Source organism: Haematobia irritans, chromosome 1, assembly GCF_050003625.1.
Source record: "Haematobia irritans isolate KBUSLIRL chromosome 1, ASM5000362v1, whole genome shotgun sequence".
NCBI classification, from domain to species: Eukaryota; Metazoa; Arthropoda; class Insecta; order Diptera; family Muscidae; genus Haematobia; species Haematobia irritans.
Window position 1 is genome coordinate 80,836,082 of NC_134397.1, and position 25,115 is coordinate 80,861,196.

A 25,115-nucleotide genomic window follows, 5' to 3' on the forward strand; every position below is an offset into this window, starting at 1 on the left:
TATGACATATTATATATGTCAATATGGATAATTTATAAAGCATAATAAAGTTTTGTCTCGTTATAGAAAATTTGGTACAGTAAGGGATAAAATTTACACATTTTAGAATTTTCTGAACTAAGTTGTGCAAAATTTGAATTTAGTAAAATTGTATGCTGCAGCGTCCCCGTTTTTGGGGTAAAATGTTTTGTGAAATTACTTTCAAATATGTAATAAAAAAATAAAAAATTAAATAAATAAATATTACAGAAATGAAAATTTTAAAAGAGATAGAGATTAACAATTAAACTATATGTTTACTATCATGATTATGAAAATATTAAAAATGGTAGAATACACAACATTTAATAAACAAATTAAAGATTCAAAGACGTTCAGGAGATAGCGAAGTGATTAAACAATTTCGCCTTAAATTTATTGGTGTCACTAACAGTTTGAATATTGATAGGTAGAGAGTTCCAAAGGCGAACGGGCGATATGAAGAATTGCCAGTCGGAAACAAGGCTGCGTTGCACTAATGGTATAATTTTCTTACCCCTACTAGAGCGAGTGAAACAAAGTCTCTCAAATAAATACTCAGGTGCACCGGAGTAAACAATTTTGTGGAGAAAGAGAAGGCTCCTGATTGACATCAAACCATCAAAAGATACAAGATATAATCTCCGTGCATATTGGGAAACGGAATCCCGACTATTCAAATTAAAAACTAAACTCCGAAGTACTATGCTTCCTTCACACGGCATCAACAAAATATTGGCTGACTGCATTCGATAGTTGATGAGATCATTTGCTTATTGAAATGGGAATTAAAAATTGTTAGTCATGTAAAACTCATTAGATAGCTATTGAAGGTCAGGAAACTTTGCTCATTGCAGAGAAATTGAAAAAGATAATTGACATAAACTGCATACAGCTTTATTTCTCTATTTTCAGAAAGAGCTATACTAGCTTTGTCGTACCGTTTGGCATTATGAAAAGATAGGTTAGGTTAGAGGACAGCCCGATGTATCAGGCTCACTTAGACTATTTAGTCCATTGTGATACCACATTGATGAACTTCTCTCTTATCACTGAGTGCTATCCGATTCCATGTTAAGCTACGGACAAGGGACCTCCATTTTATAGCCGAGTCCGAACGGCGTTCCACATTGCAGTGAAACCACTTAGATAAGCTTTGAAACCCTCAGAAATGTCACCAGCATTATTGAGGTGGGATAATCCACCGCTGAAAAACTTTTTGGTGTTCGGTCGACGCAGGAATCGAACCCACGACCTTGTGTATGCAAGGCGGGCATGCTAACCATTGCACCACGGCGGCTTATGAAAAGATAAAAAATTTTATTTCTGCTGCTGTTTCGGATTTCCATATCCTCATCAGTCCCCTTTATCCTCTCATTTCAATTATTAGAGTATATAGAAAAACAGGTATATACGGCCGTAAGTTCGGCCAGGCCGAATCTTATGTACCCTCCACCATGGATTGCGTAGAAACTTCTACGAAAGACTGTCATTCACAATCGAATTAATTGGGTTGTGGTATCTTAAAACTTCTTAACATCGTTTTCTAAATTGTGAGTTAGTCCATACGTGATATATATTAGACAAAAAAGGTATGTATAGGTAAGTCTACAAATAATTACTAGCACAATGTACCAAATTTCAATTGAATTGGATGAAATTTGCTCCTTCAAGAGTCTCCGGAGGTCAAATCTGGGGATCGGTTTATATGGGGGTTATATATGATTATGGACTGATATGGACCACTTTTGGCATGGTTGTTAAATATCATGTACTAACATCACGTACCAAATTTCACCCGAATCGGATGAATTTTTCTCTTCCAAGGGGCTCCGAAGGTCAAATCTGGGGACCGGTTTATATGGGGGCTATATATAATTATGGACCGATTTCGACCAATTTGAATTTTGCTCCACCACGAGGCTCCGGAGGTCAAATCTGGGGATCGGTTTATATGGGGGCTATATATAATTATGGACCGGTATGGACCAATTTTTGCATGGTTGTTAGATACCATATATTAACACCATGTACCAAATTTCAGCCGGATCGGATGAAATTTGCTTCTCTTAGAGGCTCCGCAAGCCAAATCTGGGTATCGGTTTATATGGGGGCTATATATAATTATACCATATACCAACATCATGTACCAAATGTCAGCCGGATCGGATGAAATTTGCTTCTCTTATAGGCTCGGCAAGCCAAATTTGGGGGTCCGTTTATATGGGGGCTATACGTAAAAGTGGACCGATATGGCCCATTTGCAATACCATCCGACCTACATCAATAACAACTACTTGTGCCAAGTTTCAAGTCGATAGCTTGTTTCGTTCGGAAGTTGGCGTGATTTCAACAGACGGACGGACGGACATGCTCAGATCGACTCAGAATTTCACCACGATCCAGAATATATATACATTATGGGGTCTTAGAGCAATATTTTGATGTGTTACAAACGGAATGACAAAGTTAATATACCCCCATCCTACGGTGGAGGGTATAAAAACATCATTAAACAGATGCTCATTTTTTAAATCTTTTTATTGCATAAACATTATTTGTTGTTAGTTTATTTTCTTATCTTTTCTTTCGAAATTATTTACAGTCAAATGCAATTTTCCTTATTCCAAGTATAACTCACACATTTTGTAAACTAAACGTCGGTATAAAATACCATGACCGATCAAATAAGTTCTATGTAAACTAAAGCTGAAGAAACTAAATATTTGTACCATTCCCAAAAATAGTTTGAATGAGTTGTCGGTGATTTTTAATTCACTTGTAGTTAATTTTTAATTTCATTAGAGAGTGTAATTTCGTAAATAGTAGTTATATAGAATATCGGAATATTACATTTTCTTTGTTTTAACAACGCATTGTGAAAATCTCAAATACAATTTAGTTAAATTTTCGTTTCTTCATTTTTCCCACAAAAATTTAGCTTTTTATCTGTATATATTGGTAAAAATCCCAACGTGCCCAAAAAAGAAATTCAGTCAGTGGAGGCGTTCTTATTTTCCGATTACACAACTCCAGTATATTCCATTGACAATCGATTTACTAGAGATTTAATGGCAATCTCTAGTCAATCGATAACATGCTCTCTTCTTTTATTCCATTTTTTCAGTATCTAACTCAAGAGTTATGTATATCAATCGCATGAGATTACCTCCTATATCATCGACATCATTTAAGTGACAAAATTGAAATTCGAATCGAAAACTATTCGAAACACTGTGCAAAAAATCCAGGAAGCTCAAGTTCAAGAATATTGCGTCTGAATACTAGCTGTTTTGGTAAACAAATTATATAAATATAAACAATTTGTTCAGTATTTTCAGTCTGTCAATCATGAAATTATCTCATATCCACTTCATTTCGAGTGGTATTTACTTAGACGCCCCAAAGCATTGCGAATGTGAAAAAACAACAGTCGAATGAATCACATATTACAGGTTTTGGCTATTAGTTGAGTATTGCTTGCCATTCGTGAGTTTTTTTTTTTATATATAAAAGTGCCATGATGAGACAATAATTTTCAATGTTTTCTTATTCACAATCAATTGCAGCAAATGGCAGAAAGAATTAGCCAAACAAAATTGTTAGATGAAAACAAAAGACTCAAGACACAAACTTGAATACTTACAATTTTTTACAGAGGTATACCCCTCAGCAGCACTGCTGGTACTATCGCCACCGTTCATTAAATGACCATTTGATTGGCGCCCAACACTATTAAGGGTGGTGATACTGCCCGCTCGCGACCGCCATCCTGAATGGCTGGCCGACGATGGCGGAACATGGTGATGATGATGATGGTTGCCATTCGAAAGGCCCACACTGGTGAGGTCACCATTCGATTTGCTGGAGACCATGTTGCTTTTAAGAGTTCCATAAACACTGCTGCCAGCACCGCCCCCGGTACTGCCTGTCTCCAATTGACGGGCGTATGAGTTATCTGCATATGCATGGAAACAACATCTGACTAGAGCATTGGCGGCAGCCTCGCGCTTGCATATGAACACGTGGCATTCGAGGACTTTGATGCCAGTGGTGCGACGTAGAATGGCTGCAAATATTGGTGGATGCTGGGCACGTGGCATACGTGCAAATGGCGAATCGAGTGGGAGAAATTTTGGTTCAGGATTCGAATTTCCCCGTTCGGGTATAAGGACTTGACGCACGGCGGCACAATAATGTAACGACTCAATGGGAAAGAATCGAGTAATTTCCTTAAGATTTTCATCGACATTCTCCAAGAGGATGCCATTGGACCAGACACTTAGCCAGGAGTCGATTCCTTTGGCACCTACCGCACCCTCTGAGGGATATAGGCTGCGTAGGGGTTCCTGTATACCCTGGAGTCCATCTTTACTCTGACGCGGTACGGCACTACCCAGATAGAGTACACGACAACGGCATATAGGTGTGGAATCACCCATTTTGGAAGTGGTGAATGCTCAGGAAGAAATTCGCACTTGCGATGGGCTGAAGGAGGGGTATGCCTGTGGTGCAGTGGTGATATTTCACTTCCTTGAGAACACGTTTTCAATGAAATGTCGTTGTAAACCAACACAACCACCACCAGAACTACTCCAATAGACGAATGTATGGGTGAATGAGTATGAATGTGTGTGTGGACAATAAAGATTGTGAACGAGAACGAGAGACGGCAACGGCAATCAAGAATAGAACGTAGTCGGTTTAAAAATGTGACAAGACCGCATGAGACGACAGAATGCGCGACTTAACGTTAAAGGCGACAGAGAGGCCGTCGTATGAGGGAATTCGAATGAAAGAACAAAACAAAATAACAAACAAACCGACCGACCAACCGACCGAGGAACTAGCCGAACGACAGTCAGATTTCTCAAGTCTACTTGGTATTCTATGGTATACCCGTTGTAGTTCTATCGTCTCTCTGTTGATATGGTGTTAGTTAGTTGATGTTATTGTTGTTTGTGCTGCTGCTGCTGCTACCGCTGTTGTTTGGCAAAAAGGTTGAATTTCTGGTTTTAGATGTTGTAGAATTTCTAGGTTTCTTCGAGAAACTCTTTTTCTTCTTAGGAATTCTTTCAATCTCCGCTATTGTGTACTCGTTGTTGTTGTTGTTATTGTCGTTTCAATTGTTGTTATTGTTTTTTTTTTTTTTGTTTCTTTTACCTTTCGTCTATTTGTTATGTTCACCCGATTGTTTCTTTATGCGTCTGTGTGGTTCTTTATTCGTACTAGATTAGTTTCAGATACTAAGCTTCTTCAAAAAAAAAAGATTTTTTCGTTTTGATTGATGTTCCGTTTTCTGTTGTTTTTTATTTTATTTTTCACAAAATCAGGGAAAATTTTTCATTTATTTTTTACACTTTTAATGGTAGATTCATGGATGTTGTACAATATAAATGGCGCAAAGGTATTCTCATATTTCTTCAACATCATAATGTTGCCATTTAGTTGCTGTTGTCGATGCGTTTTTTATAGCTTTTTCGTTTTTTTTTTGTAGCTCTTTTTGCTGTGTTTGGTTTAAAAAATTTATGGAATTTTTTTATTTGTTAATTTATTTTGTTGTTTTTTTTTCTCGTATGTATGCTGGAAGTTTTGACGATTTCTTTTGGAAAATAACAAAAATTTTTATTTATTCGTTAATCGTAAAATATATCTTTTTCTTTTATTTAAATTTGCACTTTTCACTTTGTTAATCACATCACATCGTCGTCACCAACGCGCATACCACAAAGACCCACACCGATACCAATGCATTCCTACACGGACACATCGTTGAACACATGGATTTACAGGCTCATTCGCATACACACACGTTCACATATACCTTTCGGGGTGACTGGGTGGGTAAATCTGTTCGGCGCGGCTACTATATTCCGTTGGGGGGAGAAGGGAAGGAGACTTTGAAAAGTTCACAGCGGAGGACCGAATCAATGAATTGTATGTGGATAGAATGAACAGCAAATGTTTACTTATCCCCCTTCACAAAAACGTCGCGCAGTTGGCTTTTGTATGTTTGTATGCGTAGATTTGGGAAAAAATGTCAGATCACTTGTATGTGTGATGCGAAAACTGAGGCAAAAACAAGATAAAAACCGCACAAAAACATTGGCCGCTTAATCCATCCGTACGATCGTTGTTGACGCGGCGCAGGTTCACTCAAGAATAGCTCAACGCGTGTACTTTCCTCAAGCAACTCGCTATTGTGGTTGTCTAGACATAAGGCCTGGTCTGAGCTGGCTCGAGTTGTTTTACCACTTTTTACGACTTTGGCATTTCACACCATGAAATCTTGCTCCCTCTTTGGGTTGAGTATATATTTGACAGAGCTCTCTTTGTGGCCGTTATCTTAATCTCTTTCTTAATAATGGCTTTGTATCTTTGTACAAGTGTTGGTATTGTATTAACTCCCTCTCTCTCTCTCTAGTTAGGTATTAAGATATTTGTGAGATTTCTCAAAAGTTACCTGTTGCACTCACCTTACTCAACTAAAATTGCCTTCACAGCATCAAATGTAACAGGTAGTTGTTGTTCGATAACAGTTCACCGATAAAGGGTGGATTAATATCGAATTACCAGTTAGACTAGCTCAGGTTAAATTATCATTTCGTTGAGGGAATGAGCACAAGCAAAAACTCTTTTAAGTCGAATAGACATTTGAGGCTTTAGAATTATGTTGCTTACATTGCTGAGAATGCTAACAGTAATATTTCTCCAATTTAACGTTTTGTTAACGCATGAAGTGCCATGTACACCATTTCCAAGAGAATAGAGAAAATGTTGCTTGAGTTTTCGTTTGTAATTTTATTGAAACAAAATCAACATAAAACGTAATCGACCTTTCATGTTGGCCCAAATCGAATAATCGCATTTTAACAGAAGCGAATATACACACGCATATACCAATAATTCTTTCTTTTGAAACGAAATTTTAGACCAATTAAGTTTTCTTTTCTTGTAAAAATTGTTGCTGTAAAGGTAAATAAATATTGTCACATTCTCAAGGAACTTTTTTGGAGTGAAATAATTTTAAGAGGCTTGGATGACATTTGGAGGAGGCTCTTGAAGTCCAATCTGGGAATTAATTTTTATATAGGGCTAATAACTATATGTATGTCGCTGTCGACCAATGTTTGTTTTGTTTTTTAAAGGCATATGACGAATATCAACGCACATGAGGAGGGATAAAAAATCTATTTTGGCAATCAGTCCATATGTTTTATATCTAATTACACTAGTTTACACTGAAAATGTACCATTTGATGATAGGTGACTTTTTTCAAATATTTTCATATGCTAAATTGGAAAATGAAGGTTGCTTTTTGTTATGAAACAGTTCTTGGGATATCGCGTTAATGTTAGTACTTAGTACTATGTTCGGGTTTTTCACCAAAACACTAAATTGAAACTACAAATATATTTATGAAGACGATTATATCTTGATCAAGTCGTGCCAAATAATGGATAGAAAAGATCCAAGGAATTGATTACAAATAATTTTATAGTTCTATATTAATTAATTTAAAAAAGTAGCCGTGAAAACAAGCTGGTTTTCAGCTTGAAAACTGAACATAGTACTCAGCGTTAGTTTTAGTTTTTGTCCTTTTTTTTACACTAAACAAATCATATCTCGAACTAGAAATGTCTGAATATATCATTGTTGGTATTTATATGCAAGGTATTGGCATGACAAACAAACGTGTACAATTGGATCTGTGATTAGTTATATCGATGAAAATAGAGCGCGCTTTCAAAAAAATCGTGTTTTACAGTGACTCTGTGCAGCCAAAAAAAGTATAAACCATTGAAAAACGTGTGAAAAAACCAACTAGAACTAGACCAACGATCGAAAACTGACAAAGTTATAAGCAATAGAGTGAATAGGGAATAAATCCGATATCAAATCATATAAATATGAGCCACTCACCCTCACAAGAATGCATTTTTGTGTGGCTGTTGAAAATAAATCGAAATTGTAATGAAAATAAAACCATTAAAACTAAGACTGGGAGCCACCGTGGTGCTATGGTTAGCATGCCCGCCTTTCATACACAAGGTCGTGGGTTCGATTCCTGCATCGACCGAACACCAAAAAGTTTTTCAGCGGTGGATTATCCCACCTCAGTAATGCTGGTGACATTTCTGAGGGTTTCAAAGCTTCTTCGCAATAAAAAGTGAATAAAGAAAACTTTTAAATGTAAATTCTAAGAGGAGGTTCAGTAGTTCAAAATGTTGTAAACACTTTAAAAAATATTTTTATTTTTGAACTTGAATTTGTGGATTCAAAAGTGCTGTTTATATGTGAACATTTTAGTACATAGTTATATTTGCGAGGAATAGAACAAGAAGTTTGTCTGCCCAAATTTGCCCATACTAAAATAAATGTAAGGGCTTTATAGTCAAATTTGGGAAAATCGGGTGATACATATATATGGGAGCTATATCTAAATCTGAACCGAATTTGATGAACTTTAAGGGTAATATAAAAATTACTTTGTGTTAAATTTGAAGACAATCGGGTAGTAAATAAGCGTAGTATGGACTCATTTGCCGAAATCGGGCGATACATGTTTTTTTCCTAATTCAACAGTGTTTGTCCTTTGATCAAGATAACACGTTGTACGAAATTTTATCAAAATCGCTTAATAATTGCGACCGGAATCCTGCGAACAACAAACACAGACGGACGGAATTAGAGTTAGATACCGAAGAAAGTGATTTTGATGGTTAATATTTGTTTAATGTTAAATAATAAAATTAATTAATTTCTTAATAAGGAAAATAAGCAAGTATAAATTAAACTCCATCTAAGAGTATATTCTATGTTATAGTACTCCAAGTGGAATTACAATATCGACCCCTCTATATTAACGCGCCTGGAATAAGGGTGTTTGACTCCCTTTTTGTTGGTAACATTTGATTTTGATAAGATATATCGATATATCATGTTTGGCGATACTACATTTATTGTAAATAATTTTTGCCGCAAATTTTCAATTCCCGCCCATATTGCGCCGTTCGGACTCTGCTATAAAAAGGACAGATAAGAGAGAAGTTTACCAATGTGGTATCACAATGGACTGAATAGTCTATGTGAACCTGATACATCGGGCTGCCACCTAACCTTAGACTTTAATGCAATGTTGTTGCTTATTAAGTTAATTTTAAAGACTTAAAGGAATACGGGAACTAACAAGAAAGACTTTTTGATAATTTATAAAATTATTTACAAATAACATATGTTACAGTGCACTCGGGGTAAAGTGAACACCGCCTAACGTGAACTCCGCATAATGGGAACACGCTTTTTCTTACACTAACTACTCCGTAACGCAGAAAAACATGAAATTTGACGTTAAAGGAAGATTCGCAATGCTAAATACAATTTCAAATGCACTTACGGAATTTTTTAGTGATCTACTTTGGCCTTTTTCGTGAATTTTATTTATTAATTTAAATTGCTTTATAATTCCATACCCACTGATATTTTTCCGATCTCTTTTTTTAATTTTTTCATGAAATTAAATTAAGTTTTTAATATTAATAATAACAAAAATAAAAGTCTATAACGCTAGAACGTGTAAAAGTCCCGAATATGGCTATGTTTTGTTCTGAAATTCGCAGAAGTTCGCTAACGTGAACATTTTCGCTAACGTGATCTCTTGGTTTTAATTAGTTCACGTTACCGCGAGTGCACTGTAAGAGTTTTGACCTGTTCAAAACATTTGCAGCTAATATTAAGTGTCCTATATATTTAAAATTAATTAAAGTTTTATTAACGATAAATATTAATAGTTGATACTACACGGACGAAAAAGACTGTTTTTCATATGTTTGGGTATAAACATTATATGTTTGGAACTCAAATTTTTAAACACAATATTTTTGAGTGCAAACATATAATGTTCATAAACTAGCATAATATGTTTGGGACATATATGTTAATATGTTAGAACATATTATGTTTGGGACATAAAATGTTTGTAAATATAATATGCTTGGATGCAAACATATATTAATTTAGAAATAGCCCATAAACATATATGTGTTTACAAAGAGAGACAAAGTGTATGCTGGAAGTAAAATAATGAAACTAACCAATTGGCGCATTACAAATATATATACACAAAAAAAAATTCATTAAATATAGGAAAAATACCATGTGTGAATATAACCAAGTACAAATTTACATATTATGAGTAAACATATATATGTTGTGATATAAGACTTCGCCAAAAATTGTATATGCTTAAGTAAAATATTAAAATGAGTATTCGGAGAGAAAATTCATTCGGAACCAAGATAAAATATATTTGAAAAAAAAGAGTATGAGTTTTGTTTATCATTTTCGCATTACGGGCACAATTTTTTTGTTCGTCAAAACAAATCGGAACGTAGGACGAGTAAGTCAAAATATTCAAACAAAGGTAATTAAAGGGATCTTCATAAAAACTAACGAAAGGGCACTATACACTGAACAAAAAGCATGTCCGGTTCTAAAGATTGTGTCTCCACTTTAACAATTTTGATATTGATTCCGAACCAAAGAAGCGGAGAATACAAGTAAGGATGCTTTTAAGACACAATTCTCTTTTAAATGGGGTTTTGTGTACGTGACTCTACGAAGCACATTTCAATTTTTCGCCTTTTCAGTTTTTCATATGCTATAAAATGTCCGTTAAAAACAAGACTTCCAGTAGAAATTATGCTATGTTTCAAGTAAAAAATGTCTTTAAAATAAAGTATTGAAAAACATATCCTATTTTTGAATGATTTTTGCCTTGTGGTCAAGATGCAAATGCAACAAATTTAAAGACAGTTTCATTAATTTTAAAGAATTTTTCTGAATTATTAAAGTCAAGTTAACCTTAGTCCAAAATTTGTTCTTTCATGTTATGATACCCATTTTTAAGTCAAATCACTTAATTATAACGACAACACGACTTCATTGAAAGTATCGACCTTTGAAGATCTATAAAAACAAAGATTAGTTCCTCTTTATTAAGTAGTTCAAGAGGAGTTGACGGATTTTTTTCGAAAATAAAAGCGGGCATTGAGTTCGAGTTTTGCCGCTAAAATTATTTCTCATTTTAGCGGCAAAACCAGAATAACATTACAACTTTTTCCGGTAAATTGTATTGTAACATGGTGGGGAAAGATCCAAAGCAACAATTGAATAAGCTTATTTTCTTTAAAAGAAATTATTAAAGAAAAGTAAAAGGGTAAACATGGCCATTTTAACGTGATAATGCCAATTTATACCGGCTTTAAGAATTAAATTATGCACAAAATTATTCGTTAATAAAAATTCATATTTATTTGTATTTCTAAATTAATGGTGTTACATGCTAGCAAACAATTGTTCACACCAAAATAAATTTATGTGCTGTTGTAAAATTACTGTTTAGAATTTAAATATAATGTGCTTTTGAATGGTTATCGTTAACCTTAGGATTCGATGGAAAAATATTTATATATACTCGACTTCACGTTGTTCTTTTGTAAGAGTTTTTGAATTTCTTCGAAAATTTTAAACTTGTATACAAAAATCTTTATTTGTTACTCAATTTTTATTGTTGCAATAAAAAAATAATATTTGATTTGAACTCAGTCCATTTCGTTTATATCAAGCACTTTTCTTTTCTGACTTTAACTCTTTTAAAAAAAGAAACTTTACAATTTCGTAGTAAAAATTTAATATAATAGCACCTTTTCGGGAACTTCCGAACGTATCTGGAATATACGTTAAAAAATATATTAAAAAAAAAATAAAAAAATGGTGTTGGTCGAAGCAGGGATCGAACCCAGGTCCCCTGTCACGCAAGGCGGACGACCAACCACTGCTCCACGCTGCCAACAAATGTATGTTTAACAATGTTATGTTGTTAAACAATGTTATGTTTGCATCGGCTCGTGGGCGCCGCAAGCTATGCTATATAAATATAACTTATAACGATAATTATCTCTTGATGACCATAACAGCTACGTAGGCCAGTGGTTAGCGTACTGGCTTACAAACTGTGTGGTCCGCTGTTCGAATCCCCGTCCGGCAAAAGGTAAAATTAAAAAAAAATTATAAAATATAATAATTTCTTCTAAAATGTTTGTATTACAGAAAAAGTGAGAAAAATGTGAGGGAATATACAATTAGGCAGAAAAAAAAATGAGCACAATCTTTTTTGGGAGAAAATTCTTCTAAGCGTATAATATTTTTGGGTTCAAAATGTTTCCAAACATATTATATGTTCACATAAAAACATATAGTTTTTTGGAAGACAACATTATTGAATTTGGATGGAAAAATACAAAATGTTTGGAACTTAGACTACCCAAACATATTATATTGTTTAGACCAATATGCTTTCAAACATATTATATATTGGAAGAAATCAAACATATAAATGTTTGGGCAATACCCAAAAATGTATATGCTTGAAGCAAAATATGTGTGGGAGTATATGTTAAAGAAGCGATTTTTTTGAGGGTGTAGAAACTTCTACGAAAGACTGTCATCCACAATCGAATTACTTGGGTTGTGGTATCTTAAATCGTTCTCTAAATTGTGAGTTGGTCCATACGTGGTATATATTAGACAAAAAAGGTATGTGTAGGTAAGTCTACAAATAATTACGAATCGATATGGACTTTTGCACGGTACGTAGGGAGCCAGAATTGAAATATGTGGTCGCTTATATGGGGGCTATATACAATTATTGATATGGACTAATTTGTGTGTGATTGGGGATCGATTTATCTAAGGCTATATATAACTATAGACCGATATGGACCTAGTTAGGCATGGTTGTTAACGGTCATATACTAGCACAATGTACCAAATTTCAACCGGATCGGATGAAATTTGCTCCTCCAAGAGGCTCCAAAACCAAATCTCGAGATCGGTTTATATGGGGGCTATATATGATTATGGACTGATATGGACCACTATTGGCATGGTTGTTAAATATCATATACTACCACCACGTACTAAATTTCAACCAGATCGGATGAATTTTGCTTGTCCAAAAGGCACCGGAGGTCAAATCTGGGGATCGGTTTATATGGGTGCTATATATAATTATGGACTGATATGAACCAATTCCTGCATGGTTCTTGGATACCATATACTAACATCACGTACAAAATTTCAAACGAATCGTATGAATTTTGCTCTTCGAAGGGGCTCCGGAGGTCAAATTTTATGGACCGATTTCGACCAATTTTTGCATGGCCATTAGAGACCGTATGCTTACACTTTCAGCCGGATCGGATGAAATTTGCTACTTTTAGAGGCTCCGCAAGCCAAATCGGGGGATCGGTTTATATGGGGGCTATATATAATTATTGACCGATGTGGACCAATTTTTGCATAGTTGTTAGAGACCATATACTAACGCCATGTACCAAATTTCAGCCGGATCGGACGAAACATTTTTCTCTTAGAGGCTCCGCAAGCCAAATCTGGGGATCGGTTTATATGGGGGCTATATATAATTATGGACCGTTGTGGACCAATTTTGGCATGGTTGTTAGAGACCATATACTAATACCATGTACCAAATTTCAGCCGGATCGGATGAAATTTGCTTCTCTTAGAGGCTCCGAAAACCAAATCGGGGGATCGGTTTATATGGGGGCTATATATAATTGTGAACCGATGCGGACCAATTTTTGCATGGTTGCTAGAGACCATACACTAACACCATGTACCAAATTTCAGCCGGATCAGATGAAATTTGCTTCTCTTAGAGGGTCTGCAAGCCAAATTTGGGGGTCCGTTTATATGGGGGCTATACGTAAAAGTGGACCGATTTGGCCCATTTGCAATACCATCCGACTTACATCAATAACAACTACTTGTGCCAAGTTTCAAGTCGATAGCTTGTTTCATTTAGAAGTTAGCGTAATTTCAACAGACGGACGGACATGCTCAGATCGACTCAGAATTTCACCACGACCCAGAATATATATACTTTATGGGGTCTTAGAGCAATATTTCGATGTGTTACAAATGGAATGACAAAGTTAATATACCCCCATCCTATGGTGGAGGGTATAAAAAAGGAGGAAATAGTGAAAAATTAAACAGTAAAATGTGTAAAAACAAAGTTTAGTTACTCTTTATTAATAAGTAGTCCAAGAGGAGTTGACGGACACCCTCAAATATAAAAGCGGGCATTAAGTTCTCTATTCAACCGTCGAACGGAACGGACGTGTTTTTCAATAGCGGATAAACTCATCGTAATAGGTACCTACTACGAATTTCAAGTGTGGTGGGATATTAAGCCACCATGCAGCGAAATTCCAAGTCATCCACTGGGTTGCTAACTTCAGGGCCCAGTGGACGGGTATCGACTGGGGTTATAAATCTGGGCAATGACCAAGAGTTAGGCCCAATTAGTCGACCTGTAGACGGGTCGACAGGTGGCGACACTCTGACAAGTCGAACTTTTTCTAAGGTAACGACATCAAAAGGAGGTAATCCCTCACGAAAGAGATTCAAGGAACGCAGAAATGCTTTGTTTATCCTAAAGAAGTTAGGATCAGTCGACCCAAGCACGCTGTCGGCTAAACAAAGCGATTCCTTAAAATGGGCTCAAGGAATTCTTGAGACTGGAAAAAGGGAACGATCGCCGGATGAGCTGCCATCCTCCAAAAGGGATCAAAGATCGTTTGCCTCAGTTGCTAAAGATAGCCTTGTGATGGCTATCATTAATAAAGGAGCATTGGACGGTATGGTTCCAAAGCAAAAATGGGGGGAAATTGAGAATGCTCTGTCTGTCGTCTACTCACAGGTGCTGGAAAAGTTTCCCGGCCCAGATCCTCGACACCAAGAGGCTGGTTGGTATCAAGGACGATTTAAGCTAGTCGCATTTGAGGACCAGAGGTCTATAGAATGTTTTAAAGCTGCTCTGATACTAATTGGTGAAGTTTGGGAAGGAGCTGCTCTAGAGTTAGTCGAGAAGAAAGACATACCGGCTAGACCTAGAGCACATGCCTGGATACCTGCAAACCCTTCTGACCCTGAATCTATTTTAAATAGACTGAAACGATGCAATCCAGATCTTCCAACAGCTGATTGGAAGGTTGGCCGTTTGGATGAAGTGGATGGACCAAGACGGCATGCAGTGTTTATATTGAACACTCAGTCTTTGCCACATCTGGCAAAGTCCCAGGGCCGTGTATGTTATGGCTTTCATTATATCCAAATGAAGGTGTATAAAAACGATCAGCTAAAGGATTCAGAAATGGACAAGCCCCTGTCTGAATCAGAAGTAAGCGGATCCTCTTGCGAAGTCGAGGGAGATACCGTATGCGTGAGGAGGCTTCTATTGCCTCAGAACTCACCAAAGTCGAACCTATGGTTATTGCGAGAGTCACCGATATCTCTGAAGAGGACATTCTTGATGACTCGATTGAAGCGGCTGATGTGACGGTTGTTGAAAATCTCGATGGTCCTACGGATCCTCCAGATAAATCTTCATCATTGTAAGGCTGCATGTGCTGCCTTAAAAGTTCTCCTGATGAAAGGGGACATAGACATAGTTCTTATTCAAGAACCATATGTTTATAGAAACAAAATATGTGAATTAAGTACTCCGGGGTTCAAACTATTGCAGTATACTGGTAATGATGTAATTCGAGCCTGTATAATTGCTAAAAACGAGCTTAACTTGTTTCTGCTTCCTTCAATGTGCAATGCAGACACTGTCGTTGCCAATTTAGAAATAGCCAAATGCAAATATTGGGTATCTTCGGTCTATATGGGACATGACAGGGAGATGCCTCCATGTGCCGTTAAGACCTTAGTTGAGGAGTCACTGAAAACAAAGACGAAACTCATTATGGGATGCGATGCGAATGCGCATCATAGTATTTGGGGAAGTAGTGATACTAATGCAAGGGGAGAGTCGCTAATAGAGTTTATTTTGCGTACTAATCTGGTAGTTTGCAACAAGGGAGATGCCCCAACCTTTGTCACTAAAAACAGGCAAGAGGTTTTGGACATCACCTTGGCCTCGCAAGAACTGAATGAAATGATATCTGAGTGGCAGGTTTTAAGTGAACACAGCTTCTCAGATCATCGCTACATCAGTTTCAAATTTGATGTTCATATCACCAAGACCATATTTTCGCCAAATGTTAGGAAAGCTGACTGGAATAGGTATAGGGAATCGTTCAATATGATGATACCGGAAATAACAGAGACAAATATGAGAAATGTGCAAGATATCGAACACGCAGTGGAGCGGATTACTAAGGCCTTCAACATCTCACTGAAAGCTGCATGCCCTAGAGGAAAGCCAAGGGGGAAACATCGACCACCATGGTGGTCTACGGAATTAAGTAATATGAGGAAATCCTGCAGGAAGCTCTTTAACAAGGCAAAGTCCACCAGAGCCCCTGAGGACTGGGACGCTTACAAGAGGAATCTGAGAGGATACAAGCGAGAACTGAGAAAGGCTCAGCATAACTCTTGGAATGACTATTGCAGCAGTATTGAGAATACGTCCGAGGCTTCCAGACTACGGAAAGTTCTAGCATCCACCAACTCCGCTCCAGGTTTCATTAAAACATCGGAGGGAAATTGGACAACGTCCAGTGAGGAGACGCTGGAGGTACTATTGGACACACATTTTCCTGGAAATCAGACGGTTGAACCATGTACTGGCGGTGCCACAGTTGCTCAGCGGTCGTTTCCTGTCGAGGAAATTGTATCGGAAACTAGAATAAGATGGGCGCTAAATAGCTTTGGACCATTCAAATCCCCCGGACCTGATGGAATTACTCCGGCGGAATTACAAGCTGTAATTGACAAAATTATCCCCTGGTTGTCAGTGATATATAAAGGATGTATCAACTTATCATACATCCCAGGAAAGTGGAGGGAAACAAAAGTCGTTTTCATACCTAAAGCGGGAAAAGCCTCTCACTCGAGGGCGAAGGATTTCCGACCAATCAGCTTATCCTCATTCCTACTTAAGACTCTGGAGAGGATGATAGATATTTATCTTAGAACTAGCATCGATTCAACGTTGTTCTCGAAAGGACAGCATGCATACTCGAAGGGCAGGTCTACTGAGACCGCACTACATGAGCTAGTCAGCTTTATTGAAAGCTCACTATCTGTCAAAGAATACACAATCGTGGCGTTTCTAGACATCGAAGGGGCGTTCAATAATGTCCATCCGAGCTCGATATTAAATGGACTGACAACTCTGAATGTTGATCCATGTATACTCAGGCTGTTAGACGAACTGCTAATGAAGAGACGTATTTCAGCCACACTAGGACAAGCAAACATACAAAGGTATGTGAACAGAGGCACTCCCCAAGGAGGAGTTCTATCACCTCTTCTTTGGAATGTTGCTATAAATAGCCTTCTGGTTACTCTAGAAAAAGAAAGGATAAAAGTGGTGGCATACGCAGATGATGTGGCTCTGGCAGTCAGGGGAAAATTCCCATCCACAATCAGAGATATTATTCAGAGGGCCCTCCGGATGACTGAGAAATGGGCGAAAGACAATGGTCTTGGGGTAAATCCTGCAAAGACAGAATTAGTCATGTACTGCAACGATCGCAAAACTCCCACGGTTAGGCCTATTTCCTTAGGGGGTATTGAAATTCCCTTTGGTGAATGTGCAAAATACCTTGGCGTTATTTTGGACAGGAAGCTGAACTTTAAGCTTAATATTGAAGAAAGGGCGAGAAAGGCAACTGTAGCTTTGTACTCGTGCAAAAAGGCAATAGGAAAAAAGTGGGGACTGAAACCAAAAATTGTGCATTGGCTATACACGGCAGTGGTTAGACCTATAATGCTATATGGTGTTGTAGTCTGGTGGCCGGCACTTCAGAAACCGACTTGTTTAGATAAAGTTCAGCGTATGGCGTGTTTGTGTATTTCAGGCGCATTCAGCAAGACAGGAACAAATTCCCTTAATGTCGTGCTGCATCTATTGCCTTTAGACATTTTGGCCAAACAGTCAGCTGCAACAACGGCTGTGCGGTTGTGCGAACTATCGCTGTGGTCGGAAAAAGGTTACGGTCACAGTTCTGTCCTCAAAATAATGCCAGATGTGCCTAACGTAGTGGATTACACTTTGGCGAGTCCACTTTTCGACAAGAAGTTTGAGACTCTAATCCCCAACAGTGAGGCGTGGTGCACACAGACCCCGGGGAATAAAGAATATATAGATTTCTACACTGATGGCTCCAAATTGGATGGACAAGTGGGGTTCGGAGTATATTCTAATGATCTGGAACTTCGAATAGCGAAAAGATTACCTAATCACTGTAGTGTTTTTCAGGCTGAAATATTAGCAATAAGAGAGGTGGCGAATTGGCTGAGAAGTAATGTTCCAAAAAATGTGGGCATTAATATATACTCAGACAGTCAACCTGCAATAAAATCCTTGGACTCTGTGTTCCTCAACTCGAAAACGGCCATCGACTGCCGCAAATCTCTCAATGAGATGGCTGAGCAGTACAATATTCACCTAATATGGGTGCCTGGCCATAGGAACATACCGGGGAACTGCGAAGCGGATGAGTTGGCAAGGCTAGGGACTACCTTACATATTCCAGGGGAACTAGAATTTGTTGGTATGCCCCTAGCTACCTGCAAGCTCATGCTACGTGAGAAGGCTGTTATGATGGCAAATGTTCGATGGGAGAATTGCAAGGGTTGTAACGACACCAAGCAAATATGGCCCCATTTCAACTTAAACCGCACACTAGATATGCTAATGTTCTCGAGACGTCAGATATCACTCCTGATATCTGCTATAACGGGTCGCTGCCTGATAGGCGATTTTGCAAAAACTATTGGCGCGAAGTATAATGACTATTGTATGAGCTGTCATGATGCGGAGGAAAAAGAATCAATTAAACACCTCTTGTGTGAGTGTCCTGCATTTTGTGTAAAGCGCAAGCAACTTTTAGGAGCATATAGCTTCAGATTACTGGCGGATCTGGAAAACGTTAACTTAAGCAGTCTGCTACTGTTTTTGGAACAATCTGGTTGGTTCAACAAAGAAAAATAATCAAGAAGGTTCAGCGGTTAAAACTAGAAGTGCCCATATGTAATAGGTACTTTTAGTTAATGTGGTATCACAATGGACTGAATAGTCTAAGTGAGCCTGAATCTTAATCGGGCTGCCACTTTAACCTAACCTAACCTAACCTAAGTTCGAGTTTTGCAGCTAAAACAATTGAAAAAGTTTATTTTCTTTAAAATAAATTATAAAAGAAAAATAAACGGCAAGACAGGGCAATTTTAGAACAATAATGCCAACTTAAGAAATTAAGTGCAATAACAATCAGTTTTAAATGAATTTAAAATGGTGTTAAATACTAGTAAAAAACTGTCCACGCCTAAATAAATTTATGCGCACGTTCTTCTTTTGTTAGAGTTTTTGAATTCCATCCAAAATTTAAAACTTTTATACCAAAAACAGTTTTTTTTTACAAAGTTGTTATTTTTGCAATAAAAAATAATATTTTATCCAAAAGCTCATTTCGTTCATATGTTATTCTCCAGATCTGGCCCCCAGCAATTGTTTCTTGTTCTCAGACCTCAAAAGGATGCTCGCAGGGAAAAAAATTGGCTGCAATGAATAGGTGATCGCCGAAACTGAGGCCTATTTTGAGGCAAAACCGAAGGAGTACTACCAAAATGGTATCAAAAAATTGGAAGGTCGTTATAATCGTTGTATCGCTCTTGAAGGGAACTATGTTGAATAATAAAAACGAATTTTGACAAAAAGTAGTGTGTTTATATTTGTTAGACCGGGGACTTATCAGCCAACCTGTTATCAAGCACTGTTTCTGACTGTAAATCTTTAATAACACACATTTCGAAGTTTCATTATAAAAATTTAATATAGTATAAATATAAATGTGTAAATTAAAAAAAATGGTGTTCGGTAGGAGCAGGGATTGAACCACGACCCTTTGCATACAAGGCAGACATGCTAACCACTGCTCCACGTGGCCAACAAATGTATGTTTCTGTTAAATAATGTTATGTTAGCATGGGCTCGTGGGCGCTGCAAACTATGCTATATATGCTATAACAGCTACATAGCCCTGATGATAGTATGTTGGCTTACAAACTGTATGGCCCTCGGTTCGATTCTCCGTCCAGGTAAAATTTTAAGAATTTATAAATTAATTTCTTCAACATTATTTGTATTACAGAAAAAGGTACCAAGAACTAAAAAATTTCGTGGGAGTGAAAGTTATGTGAGGGAATGAGCACAACCTTCTTTGGGGAAAATTCTTCCAAACACATAATATTTTCGGCAGTATCCAATAATATATGTGCTTCCTGCAAAATATATTTGGAACATGTGTTAGAGAAGCGATTTTTTTTGAGGGTGCACATAGGGTTCACAATTTTTTAGGTGTATGCAGAGAACAATAACTGACTGAAAGCAACACCGCTTGTTTATTTTAACATCTTTTAACTATGTGATTATGGTTTCAAATGAATAGATATTGCTTCAAATATTATATTAAAACATGAAGCCCCAAACATATACTTTTTAGCAGCGGAGCATATGAAAAAGCAAACATTTTTGTATTTCTTTTTTAAATTACCCTCAAATATATCTCATATATATTAATTCCAAATTTACTCCTTAAATATGGATAAGAGTGTACTAAAATGCATAAAAAATGACATTCTACATATCTACTCGTATGTGGGTATTCATGTGGCTACTTTGAGTAAAATGTTGAATACATTTGGCACTGGAATCTAAGCATTAATTTACTCACAAATCAGAAAAAATAGTAAACCAGACACTACTAGCTCTCACCGTATTCCCTGACATGACATTAAATGCATGAAATTATTTCCATTTGAGCATTGAGCTCAGCACCTTGTGGAATGGAATTTGGAATTGTTGGCCCACGTCACATATTTGTATCCCAATCGACCGACCCCTAATGTCTTTGGAATGCATTCAAAGTAAATTATTGGTTTTGTCTAAATCGCAATAAATAAATGCATACAACAATTATTTGTTAGCAACAAAAGAACAACAACAACAACTGAAATCTTAACACATTCCGGTTATGTTTCATTCTTGATAATTTGGTTTGTAGATATACAACTATACTGGCCACAATCAATGATTTCACATAGAATTTGTGAAATGAAATAAATTTCATGTCTGTGTGGAATTCTCATCAAATATTAAGGTACGGTGACAGAGGATAGGTAATTTACCTGAATACTTTTTCCTCACAATCGAAACCAAACTTTTTTTAGATTTATTGAAATTTTTCGAATTTTATTTATTAAAATTTTCAATCTAAATTTTCATATAGGTTAGGTTAGGTTAGGTTAGGTTAGGTTATGTGGCAGCCCGATGTATCAGACTCACTTAGACTATTCAGTCCATTGTGATACCACGGTGGTGAACTTCTCTTTTATCACTGAGGGCTGCCCGATTCCATGTTAAGCTCAATGACAAGGGACCTTCTTTTTATAGCGGAGTCCGAACGGCGTTCCACATTCCAGTGAAACCACTTAGAGAAGCTTTGAAACCCTCAGAAATGTCACCAGCATTACTGAGGTGAGCTAATCCACCGCTGAAAAACTTTTTGGTGTTTGGTCGTAGCAGGAATCGAACCCACGACCTTGTGTATGCAAGTCGGACATGCTATCCATTGCACCACGGTGTCTCCCAAAAAAAAAAACTTTCATATAAGTAGTGTAATAATAATAATGTACAATTATAAGAGGCAAATTAATTTATTCAATTTTTGTATAAAATATTCCCTTAGGATATCACTTAAATGGCCTTTAGATAAAGATATAGAACTATACGTACAGGTATCGATTACAGGTAGATAAAAGAAATGTAGGAAATTTTTCTATATCCTAACAAGTGTGTTCCCTTAGGTTTTGAAAGGATTGAATACTTCTTAGTACGAATGAAGTAAAATATTTTTCTATGTCAAGTGTTATTCGTATGTATGATAAGCTTTCTATAATAAAGGACGTAAGAATTATCATTTTAAAAGAAATTTTACTAAATTTGAGGAAACGTGGTTTTAGTTCGGTTTTTGTTTATTTTTACGAATGCTTTGTTATCAGTAAATAAAATTTTTATATCCTGCGTTACACTGTGGAACAGGGTATTATAAGTTAGTGCATATGTTTGCAACACCCAGAAGGAGACGAGATAGACGTATGGTGTCTTTGGCAAAAATATTCAAGGTGGGTCGATATAGCCATGTCCGTCTGTCCGTGAACACATTTTTGTAATCAAAGTCTAGGGCGCAATTTTAGTCCAATCGACTGCAAATTTGGCACAAGTATGTGTCTTGGCTCAGAATAGAACCCTATTCATTTTGGAAGAAATCGGTTAAGATTTAGATATAGCTCCCATATATATATTTCTCCCGATATGGACTTATTTGGCCCCAGAAGCCAGAGTTTTACCCTAATTTGCTTAAAATTTTGCACAAGAAGAACAATTAGTACTACACTCAAGTATGCCAAATTTTATTGAAATCGGTTCATATTTAGATACAGCTCCCATATATATCTTTCGCCCGATATGGACTAATACGGTCCCAGAAGCCAGATGTTTACCCCAATTTGGTTGAAATTTTGCACTAGGAGTACAATTAGCATTGTAGCTATGCGTGCCAAATTTTATTGAAATCGGTTCAGATTTAGATATAGCTCCCATATATATCGTTCGCCCGAACGCTATGTCGGCTAATGCACTAGGGTGGAACACAATGTTAGTAAAAAACCAGTAAGGAAAGTCTAAAGTCGGACGGGGCCGACTATATTATACCCTGCACCACTTTGTAGATGTAAATTTTCGATACCATATCACATCCGTCAAATGTGTTGGGGGCTATATATAAAGGTTTGTCCCAAATACATACATTAAAATATCACTCGATCTGGAAGAATTTGATAGACTTCTACAAAATCTAGAGACTCAAAATTTAAGTCGGCTAATGCACTAGGGTGGAACACAATGTTAGTAAAAAAATATGGGAAACATTTAAATTTGAAGCAATTTTAAGGAAACTTTGCAAAAGTTTATTTATGATTTATCGCTCGATATATATGTATTAGAAGTTTAGCAAAATTAGAGTCATTTTTACAACTTTGCGACTAAGCAGTGGCGATTTCACAAGGAAAATGTTGGTATTTTGACCATTTTTGTCGAAATCAGAAAAACATATATATGAGAGCTATATCTAAATCTGAACCGATTTCAACCAAATTTGGCACGCATAGCAACAATGCTAATTCTACTCTCTGTGCAAAATTTCAACTAAATCGGAGTTAAAAATTGGCCTCTGTGGTCATATGAGTGTAAATCGGGCGAAAGCTATATATGGGAGATATATCTAAATCTGAACCGATTTCAACCAAATTTGGCACGCATAGCTAGAATGCTAATTCTACTCCCTGTGCAAAATTTCAACTAAATCGGAGCAAAAAATTGGTCTCTGTGGTCATATGAGTGTAAATCGGGCGAAAGCTATATATGGAAGATATATCCAAATCTGAACCGATTTCAACCAAATTTGGCACGCATAGTTTCAATGCTAATTCTACTCCCTGTGCAAAATTTCAACTAAATCGGAGTTAAAAATTGGCCTCTGTGGTCATATGAGTGTAAATCGGGCGAAAGCTATATATGGGAGATATATCCAAATCTGAACCGATTTCAACCAAATTTGGCACGCATAGTAACACTGCTAATTCTACTCCCTGTGCAAAATTTCAACCAAATCGGAGTTAAAAATTGGCCTTTTTGGGCAAATGAGTGTAAATCGGGCGAAAGCTATATATGAGAGCTATATCTAAATCTGAACCGATTTGGCTGGTATTTTGCAAGTTTTTCGAGACCCATAAAATATTCGGATGTACGGAATTTGAGGAAGATCGGTTGATATACACGCCAATTATGGCCAGATCGGTGAAAAATATATATGGCAGCTATATCTAAATCTGAACCGATTTTTTCCAAAATCAATAGGGATCGTCTTTGAGCCGAAACAGGACCCAATACCAAATTTTAGGACAATCGGACTAAAACTGCGAGCTGTACTTTGCACACAAAAATACATCAACAGACAGACAGACAGACAGACAGACAGACGGACAGACAGACGGACAGACAGACGGACAGACAGACAGACGGACATCGCTAAATCGACTCAGAATTTAATTCTAAGCCGATCCGTATACTAAAAGGTTGGTCTATGATTACTCCTTCTTGGCGTTACATACAAATGCACAAACTTATTATACCCTGTACCACAGTAGTGGTGAAGGGTATAAATATGGGAAAAATTTAAATCTGAAGCAATTTTAAGGAAACTTCGCAAAAGTTTATTTATGATTTATCGCTCGATATATATGTATTAGAAGTTTAGGAAAATTATAGTCATTTTACAACTTTTCGACTAAGCAGTGGAGATTTTACAAGGAAAATGTTGGTATTTTGACCATTTTTGTCGAAATCAGAAAAACATATATATGGGAACTATATCTAAATCTGAACCGATTGCAACCAAATTTGGCACAATGCTAATTCTACTCCCTGTGCAAAATTTCAACTAAATCGGAGTTCAAAATTGGCCTCTGTGGTCATATGAGTGTAAATCGGGCGAAAGCTATATATGGGAGATATATCTAAATCCTAACCGATTTCAACAAAATTTGGCGCGCATAGCTACAATGCTAATTCTTCTCCCTGTGCAAAATTTCAACTAAATCGGAGTTAAAAATTGGCCTCTGTGGTCCTATGAGTGTAAATCGGGCGAAAGCTATATATGGGAGATATATCTAAATCTGAACCGATTTCAACAAAATTTGGCTCGCATAGCTACAATGCTAATTCTACTCCCTGTGCAAAATTTCAACTAAATCGGAGTTAAAAATTGGCCTCTGTGGTCATAAGAGTGTAAATCGGGCGAAAGCTATATATGGGAGCTATATCTAAATCTGAACCGATTTCAACCAAATTTGGCACGTATAGCTACTATGCTAATTCTACTCCCTGTGCAAAATTTCAATTAAATCGGAGTAATAGATTGACCACTGTGGTCATATG

The 25,115-nt window shown here is 36.8% G+C and overlaps 1 protein-coding gene across 1 annotated transcript in view; it reads right to left on the minus strand.

Moving 5' to 3' along the window:
• The window catches only part of LOC142221296 (uncharacterized), a 72,936-nt gene extending 66,732 nt beyond the window's left edge, over positions 1-6,204 (minus strand). Inside the window, exon 1 of the mRNA XM_075290963.1 lies at positions 3,665-6,204. Within this exon, the coding sequence (XP_075147078.1) occupies positions 3,665-4,460 (796 nt within the window). The 5' untranslated portion in view covers positions 4,461-6,204. The remainder of the gene's footprint in view (positions 1-3,664) is intronic.
• Positions 6,205-25,115: the final 18,911 nt, after the last annotated feature.